The sequence below is a fragment of the Lepeophtheirus salmonis genome, chromosome 13, assembly GCF_016086655.4.
Source record: "Lepeophtheirus salmonis chromosome 13, UVic_Lsal_1.4, whole genome shotgun sequence".
Taxonomy (NCBI): domain Eukaryota; kingdom Metazoa; phylum Arthropoda; class Copepoda; order Siphonostomatoida; family Caligidae; genus Lepeophtheirus; species Lepeophtheirus salmonis.
In genome coordinates, this window is record NC_052143.2 from 44,008,433 (window position 1) to 44,017,884 (window position 9,452).

At 28.7% G+C, this 9,452-nt stretch overlaps 1 protein-coding gene across 1 annotated transcript; it reads right to left on the reverse strand.

Annotated features, from left to right (window-relative positions):
• Window positions 1–4,900: 4,900 nt before the first annotated feature.
• LOC121127817 (uncharacterized) lies at window positions 4,901–5,938 on the reverse strand. Its single transcript, XM_040723341.2, has 5 exons — window positions 5,779–5,938; window positions 5,601–5,717; window positions 5,437–5,538; window positions 5,273–5,377; window positions 4,901–5,212 (listed from the first exon to the last, which is right to left on the reverse strand). Exons 1-5 carry the CDS (start codon window positions 5,846–5,848, stop codon window positions 5,067–5,069), a joined length of 540 nt encoding a protein of 179 aa, XP_040579275.1. The 5' UTR covers window positions 5,849–5,938; the 3' UTR covers window positions 4,901–5,066.
• Between the last annotated feature and the right edge of the window lie 3,514 nt (window positions 5,939–9,452).

A 9,452-nucleotide genomic window follows, 5' to 3' on the forward strand; every position in this document is an offset into this window, starting at 1 on the left:
TCCCTAAGGAACAGAATAGGACCTTTGTAGAATCTGATCTATTTACATATTTCAGTACTCGTAATTTAAAGTTTCGTACTACATTTAATCCTCAAAGTAGTTTGCTAAAAGCAACCATTGTCCATATTCGGTATTTGAATTTACTCATGTCTTCTTATCACTTAAAATGCTAACTAAATGTTAAGAGTGGAATGAAACTGAAAGAATATTTACCAAATTTCAAATTCATTAGGCTGTATTTATTTGAACGCTCCCTGTAAGGCTTGAATTAAAATATTTAATTCGACAAATTCCCACTTTTGCCAGTTGCTAATCAAACTTTTAGTTTGATTACTGAATGTTATTAAAATGGAGTTTAACTGAGAAAACGCTCCTGTAAAGAATATATATACAGGTGTCCACGTTAAATTGGAACTACTCCAGATCCATAAAGTGGATTTGGGGTTAAAATAATATTTAATTCGACAAATTCCCATCCTTTTTGCCAAGTTGCCCGGCTCTTCAAAATTTGTAAAGAGGTAAAATATTTAAATTCCCACTTTTGCCAGTTGCTCTCAAAATTTAAGAGAGTTTAGCACACTGAATGTTCCAAAATTACTGAGAAATTTGTCACCCCTATATTTTTATTTGGTTTCCCCTCCAAAAGCTGTAATGCAAGAAATGGAATATTTGAACCTCCTATTTAAAACTGCAAAAGCTGGATTGCAGAAAATTTAACTATTGCAGAGCCCATAAGCGTAAAAAGCTTAGAACAATAATGATTGCAGCCGCAGCAAGATATCCATCCTTTCTAATCAAGATTCCTATTATTGGTTTAACTTATTGGAACAATGCTGGAGATTTAATAAGATTTTTTAAGATAGAAGTTTACAGTCCCTGCTACGAATTTCTTTGCAATTAATTTCCTATTCAATTTAAAATCCGTGCATTTGAATTCATCTTTTTTCCTCCTTCTATAGATATTTTTTAGTCCAATTATTTTTATTTATTCTATTATATCTCAAATATTATAATTTTTTTCATGGATATAACTTTTTTTTTCTAGAGACCTCATTATAAGCTAAAATGTTTATTTATATATATTATGAATCAAATCTGTCTTGAATGAATAAAGTTAAAAAAATTGTCAACGACTATTTCAAACATACGTACATTTATATTTTGTTGTTTTTGGATTTTCTTTTTGAAACAATTGATGTCTGAAAAGAAATATTAAACACTTGAAGTCTGTTCACCTGTGTTTTTACCATAAAATAATGAATGATAATACACGCCTTTGTTAGAATTATACGATTTTAACTATATTTTCGAGAAAGGTAGTTTCAAAGGTGTTTCATCTGCTTTTATGTTCAAGATATAATTGAATATTTTATTTCTATGAATAAAAGTTCATTATAATTTCAAAGTTATCTAAAGGAAATATGTTGATTTTTGAACTTTGTTTTACCTCATTAGAGTTGAATATCATTTTTCTCGTTAGAATAGCCGATTATTTCCATAAAAAAATATATTGAAAATATTGAATATCACTTAACTAGTCAAAAAAAAAAAAAAAATGTGCCTCATATTTATACAATCATTTGTAAATCTTGTTGTTTTTATTTATTTATTTCTCCCTGTCCGATCCGTTTATTTACACTAATTCTTTGTTATTTGAAGGAATTCTATGCTTATTGATGCACTAAGCACCCTGATATCGCTGGGTTTTCCAAATTTTCTAGTCTCCACCCGAAGTAGTAGATTAGTTTTTTTTGTTTTTTTGGTTACATTCTGTTTATGTGTACGTACAATCATTTATTAAAAATTGCTAAATATTTGAATAAGGGGGTGGGTAGGGTAAAGTAATGTGATAAAATGTACATTGGAAAGAAAAAAAATATTTTTATAAGTCTTGGGGTGAATAATATCCCAGTTAACTAACAAAGGGAAAATAAGATATTACATTATTATCGACAAGATTATTGATAGATGTTCTTTTGTATGTAGTTTAAAAATATAGAATCCTATTTATTTAGAGAATTCAAACAATTGTTTCTCGCCCTTTTGAATATCGCTCTTTTGACTTAGGGAAACAGGATGTATCTAAATATCTTATTCTTGCCGATCGATACTCTGGATGACCACTAGTTAAACCTTTATGTCGTCTGGACACTAATACGGTTATCTCAGCGTTCAAAGATTGGTTTTTAGATTAAGGAACCCTCTTGTGCTCCTCAATTCCGATGATAAATTTATAAATGGTGCAAGAACAATAATATTAATCATGAGCTCTCATCTCCAGCATCAAGTCTCCAATTGTCATTCTGAATACTCAGTACGTGGAATGAAGCATTTATTGGAGATATTAAATTTACATTCATTTATAAATGTTTCTATCACTTGGAAATTTGGGGGAGGTAATTGGGTTTCTCATTTTATTATTGTTTTATTAAACGTTAAGAAATTATGAATTAGTTGTCTTCTAAAGAATCACGCCTACATATGTGTTACATATAATAAATCCTCCTTTAAATCCATTTAATTAACCACGGAATAGTTTATATATGTAACCTTTTAGAGGATCTTCGTGTAGAACAACTTGTAAAATTCCAAAACTTGCTCCCGAAAGCAAAGATTCGGAAGATGTATCGGCAGAGAATGGAAGCGAGGGGATCACTTAAATAAATACGGAGGTCAAACAAACTTATCTAAGTAGATATTAAGGAATTGGACATTAATAATAGTAATGGTATTTTGGACTGCATTGAAACTACTTAACCTACTATAGTGATGCTGAAACGGTGCCTTCAGCTCTCCTGATTTAATCTCAGTACCTATACAATTGTAATCTTCAAAGATGGTACTTGAAAATTTTCAAATTATTTGAGCAAAAAATATGCCTTAGGTATATTGATGTAAAATACTGATCATACTATTTCCTCAGGTTAACAGTCCCCTTTGGCTACTTGTTTTAAAGCTTTAATTAGAAGAGCCACTAGTTTTTCCTTCTATTTCTAATTGGCTTTCAATTGTAAGGTGCCTTAAATTGGTTTTTAAAGGCCTTAAAGGTACCATATTAATTACTTTATGGGCTTAATTTAATTATGTATGATAATTAGCTAATAATTATTAATTGCAGTATATTTTTCATAATCGTAATGTGTAGTGGAGTGTACTGTAATGATAGATCAAATTCGAACAAAAAGTATCCAGGCTTACCAACTATGAAAAGGTTTAATTTCCAAAAGACATCAATTGAAGGAAGTTGTGGATCAATGCCTTTAAACGTGCTAATTGGACTCCCACCAAAGAACCAAGAGTTTGCCAAGTAATATAATCAAATATATTTTACTAATTGTGGGATAGCTTATTAAATTATTAGGTTATTTTATCATTATGTCACTGGGCTCCATATTAAGGTACAAAAAAATTCAAATTCTTTTTTTTTCCCTCTCCATTGTTTCATTATTTTGTTGTTTTTATCTTATACCTATACCAAAATCTTTGATCTATTAAAATATGATACTTCAATAAAAGAACACAACTTTCTTAAACATCAAGAGAATTGAATAAAATATTCATAAATTACAGAATACAGTATTGTGCAAAGGATGTTATTTTTAAATACCTGCAATTGAATTGTATAATATGAAATTCAAGTTTATGAATATCTTCCCACGCTCTCAAAACAATGAATGATATTTATTGAAAAAAAAGGAGAGGTTAAAAATTAAGACAAAGTACTTTCACATTCCAAAGGAATAAAGATGGTTGGTGCTTATGTCGGTTCAAAATTGATGTAAGTCAAAAACTTGAGAGATACAAGATATGAATAAATAAATTTTTAAAGCCCATCATAACTTTTATTTGATTCATAACACTTTATTCATAATTTTAAAAGCTATAATATGATGGCTTAATCTTCTAGTGAATAGTACGATTAAACAAACCAACGAATAGAAAAAAAAATAAAGTACGTAAAAGATTCAAAACTGATCTATATTAAATATAAATGACGTCAAATTTATATCCTCAATTCATGTAATAAACATCCAGCATTTCTACAGGAATCTGCAAGATTTTACCTTTCCGTTAGTCGGTATTTTGTAACATACTTACATATTCTAATTATTCATGCTTAAATTATTCGCTTTTAAGCTCACTTCAAAGAATCAATGTTTCTGTAGAAGTCTTCAAAAGGACTGTAGCATTTGGTAAATAATGAAATTCCTACTTTATTTGAACATTCTAAGATAAAAAACAACGAAAGCTCCCGTTTAAATGGGGGAAAAAAGTAGAATTTATGAATGATACTGTACAACACATTTTTTGATTATTGGCCAAATTTGATTATAATTAATTATTTCAATGTATATTTTCCCAAGAATACTATTTAACTTTTTGACCTTTCTATTTATTTAAAAAAATTTAATGTTTAATTGAATTATTTAATAAAGATAATAAAACAAACTATTAACAACTATTTTAAATTATAAATCATGAGAAAATAACAACTATATTATATCAGTTGGTGCAATAGCTGTAGATTTAGACATGATTTCTTTTCATTATATTCTTGTTGTTGTAGATTTTTCGTCTGTACCCCCAAGGTTACTATAATATGATAAATATTTATTTGCTTATACATTCGAATTTAATAATATAATGATTATATTTTTAAATTAGTTTGTAGATTCTTCATCAAGTATTTTCATATTATGCATTACTGTAATTCATATGTGACACATCTATATGTGAGCCTACCAACACTTTATTATTTAAATATACATTTAAAAAAATAAGATAAGATTCATGACAGGCAATTGGAAAGTAAGGATTTGTTTGGGTTCAGATCAAAAAGTAAGTGAAACCAGCATTCAGTGGTCGTAAAGGTACAGTATATGCAATCAAGGCAAAGAAAGAGGAAATAGGTGCATTTATTTTAAACATAGCAGGAAATTATTTATAAATTTTAATGAAATAGGTTGTTTTTTTTCAATCATTTTATTGTTTGTATGTATCTGATTTTTAAAAATTCTATATTTTTTTTACTTTAAATTTTGATACAAAGTTATTATTCATTATACCTAGCACTCTTCAGGCTCACAGAATCCACATGTTAGTCGACACGCCCTTTTCATGAAATCCATAGAAAGATTTTTTGTGCAATATCCCTTGTTTTCAAATTTATAACATAAGCTTTCATGAACGCTGGCATCATTGCAACTATCATCTATTTTATTAGAATAAAAAAATATCAAAAGGAAAAATATATGTAAATTTTTTAACTCACCACAAAGTCCGCATGTTTTTCTACACGCATATTGAACACTAGTATCTTCACCACACCGATGTTTGTACCCACTGCATAAGTCTGAATTAATCAAATCCTCACAATCTAAAAAAAACACAATTTACTTATATATATTAATCATGTATTAATATCTTAATTCAAACCATCACAAGAAGCACAACTTTTTGGACATTGCTTTTCTATACTTTTTTGTAGACAAGACTCTGAGTGTTCAAAGCACGAAGCACCTGTGTCTCTGCAACTTGCTAAAAATAATTTAATGAATGGATCATTTTGCTTGATTATTATAATAATATTTTGACCGAACCTTGACAAACGCCACATTGTTCTGGGCACATCCATTGATATGTAGGCAATAGACATGCATCTGACGTCGTTGAAACTAGTAAAGGACAATCATAGTGACTGTCCCTACACTCGAATTCTAAAAAAAAAAAAGTTATTTAAACACTCAAAAGAAAGGAAACACAAAGTTTATACCATACCCGAGATTAGTCCCATGGCATTGAAAGCCCAACAAAGAAGAAAGAGAAGAGTAAGATATAGAGTAGACATGCTTGAAGACGAAAACAATCTAATGAAAATTCTAATTTTTAAAATTTCATAAGAAGCATGACTTATTCTTGTCTTCCGCACAAGTGTGTCAGTACCGAGAAGTCTGCAAAGACAGTTGGGATCTCCAGCCGGATTGTTTTCATCATCAAAATTCAATTACAGGCCCATACAGCCAAGAAAAAGAGAGAAAAATAAGTATAGAACTCAAACACAAAGAGCTCATATGTTTTTTAACAATATTAACATATATTTTTCAATATACCAAAAAGGAGTAAAATTTGCCAGCATCTTATTTTTTCCAATATTTCCATCTTTGGTTTGTCATACAATACTTAGTCTAATCCACATACTAAAGCATTTGATCCTCTATCTCACAAGTATATTAGTCGAAGGTTGTCCAGAAATGGTTTAGGAGATTACATTATTCTTATGGTTGGCATTAACTTATTGATAGATTGTACATTGAATCTTTGAGGAAATAAAAAAGGTGTTTTTTAAACAAAAGAGGTATTCGCCAAGATGAACCTTCGTCGGTCATACTCTTCATTCTATGTATTGACTGTTTCATAAATGGTATTAAAAAAACGAGCCCATTATTGGTTTTAAAACTATCTACTTCTTATTTAAAATGTTTATGTTATGTGGATGGCTTGACATTAATTGTTACTGGTAATTACTAACAATAAAGCCGATTAATTGCATTATAAATAAATAAATGAAAAACAGAGGTTTTATGTCCTTATTAGCCCTTCTTGGAGAAATAATGGCCTATTTTTAAGACACATTATAGTTACTAAGATTATAGATTGGGGAGAACAGTATTAATAAAAAATACATTTGATATAAACTTAGGACCACCATTTTTTAAAAATTGTTTGCTCTAATTATATGGAATAAATTGATAGCATGGGATACCTTTATTATTCCAAAGATCAATTAAGTTTAACTCCTTTGAGCTGTGTTTTGGAAATTAAAAATTCTTTTTTTGAACTAAAAAGAAGAAAAACTTATTGCTAAAAATGACATTATAATTCCAGTTAATACGGTGGTCCTTCAATACTTGAAATCTTAATTGGATCGGTCAACTTTGGTGCAGAGGTCATTTTGGAAGTGATTACCTTAGTAATTTTTAAGGAATGGAGTGATTATACCTTAAAGTACCCTTCTACTGGACTGGCAATTTGTTTGAAGAAACTTCGAAAATATTTTTAAAGAATATATATACAGGGTGTCCATGTTAAATTGGAACTACTTTAAACTTCATCCAGATCCATAAAGTGGATATTTGGGGTTAAATCATACTAATATAAAAGGTTGTGTGAACAATACACTATAACTTCCACCACATTTGTTTTGACAACAAACAATAGTCATCATGGAACAAGCAAGGAGAGACACCATCCTCGAATTGGCTCGCGCGGGACACAAGCCCTCTGCTATCTACAAGCTTCTTATTGTAATGCTCCCTGTAAGGATTGAGGTAAAATATTTAATTCGACAAATTCCCACTTTTGCCAGTTGCCCGGCTCTCAAAATTTAAGAGAGTTTAGCACACTGAATGTTCCAAAAATTACTGAGAAATTTGTCACCCTATATTTTTATTTGGTTTCCCCTCCAAAAGTTGTAATGCAAGAAATGGAATATTTGAACCTCCTATTTAAAACTGCAAAATCTAGATTGCAGAAAATTTAACTATTGCAGAGCCCATAAGCGTAAAAAGCTTAGAACAATAATGATTGCAGCCGCAGCAAGATATTCATCCTTTCTAATCAAGATTCCTATTATTGGTTTAACTTATTGGAACAATGCTGGAGATTTAATAATATTTGTTAAGATAAAGTTTACAGTTCCTGCTACGAATTGCTCTGCAAATAATTTCATAATTAATTTCCTATTCAATTTAAAATCCATGCATTTGAATTCATCTTTTTTCTAGAAATCTATTTATTTAGAGATTGAAAGGAAATGTTTCCCCATCAACTACATAAATTTGTTAAAATTAAAATTAAAATATTGATGTGATTAGTCCGTATAGGAAATTGATTTAATCTCATCAATTTCCTTCCGAAAATAATCAACTAATTTAAAAATATAATCATTATATTATTAAATTCGAATGTATAAGCAAATAAATATTTATCATATTATAGTAACCTTGGAGGTACAGACGAAAAATCTACAACAACAAGAATATAATGAAAAGAACCCATGTCTAAATCTACAGCTATTGCACCAACTGATATAATATAGTTGTTATTTTCTCATGATTTATAATTTAAAATAGTTGTTAATAGTTAGTTTTATTATCTTTATTAAATAATTCAATTAAACATTAAATTTTTTTAAATAAATAGAAAGGTCAAAAAGTTAAATAGTATTCTTGGGAAAGAATACATTTAAATAATTAATTATAATCAAATTTGGCCAATAATCAAAACATGTGTTGTACAGTATCATTCATAAATTCTACTTTTTTCCCCCGTTTAAACGGAAGCTTTCATTGTTTTTTATCTTAGAATGTTCAAATAAAGTAGGAATTTCATTATTTACCAAATGCTACAGTCCTTTTGAAGACTTCTACAGAAACATTGATTCTTTGAAGTGAGCTTAAAAGCGAATAATTTAAGCATGAATAATTAGAATATGTAAGTATGTTACAAAATACCGACTAACAGAAAAGTAAAATCTTGCTGATTCCAGTAGAAATGCTGGATGTTTATTACATGAATTTAGGATATAAATTTGACGTCATTTATATTTAATATAGATCAGTTTTGAATCTTTTACGTACTTTATTTATTTTTTCTATTCGTTGGTTTGTTTAATCGTACTATTCACTAGAAGATTAAGCCATCATATTTTAGCTATTAAAATTATGAATAAAGTGTTATGAATCAAATAAAAGTTATGATGGGTTTTAAAAATTTATTTATTCATATCTTGTATCTCTCAAGTTTTTGACTTACATCAATTTTGAACCGACATAAGCACCAACCATCTTTATTCCTTTGGAATGTGAAAGTACTTTGTCTTAATTTTTAACCTCTCCTTTTTTTTCAATAAATATCATTCATTGTTTTGAGAGCGTGGGAAGATATTCATAAACTTGAATTTCATATTATAAAATTCAATTGCAGGTATTTAAAAATAACATCCTTTGCACAATACTGTATTCTGTAATTTATGAATATTTTATTCAATTCTCTTGATGTTTAAGAAAGTTGTGTTCTTTTATTGAAGTATCATATTTTAATAAATCACAGATTTTGGTATAGGTATAAGATAAAAACTACGAAATAATGATAAAGTAACCTAATAATTTAATTTTCTATCCCACACATAGTAAAATATATTTGATTATATTACTTGGCAAACTCTTGGTTCTTTGGTGGGAGTCCAATTAGCACGTTTAAAGGCTTCACAACTTCCTTCGATTGATGTCTTTTGGAAATTAAACCTTTTCATAGTTGGTAAGCCTGGATACTTTTTGTTCGAATTTGATCTATCATTACATTACACTCCACTACACATTACGATTATGAAAAATATACTGCAATTAATAATTATTAGCTAATTATCATACATAATTAAATTAAGCCCATAA

Coding starts and splice junctions, on each gene's coding strand:
- LOC121127817 (XM_040723341.2), bottom strand. CDS start 5,848: ATGTCTACTCTATATCTTACTCTTCTCTTTCTTCTTTGTTGGGCTTTC. Junction 5,718..5,778: donor TGCCATGGGACTAATCTCGG/GTATGGTATAAA, acceptor TTTTTTTTTTAG/AATTCGAGTGTAGGGACAGT. Junction 5,378..5,436: donor AAGTTGTGCTTCTTGTGATG/GTTTGAATTAAG, acceptor TGTTTTTTTTAG/ATTGTGAGGATTTGATTAAT.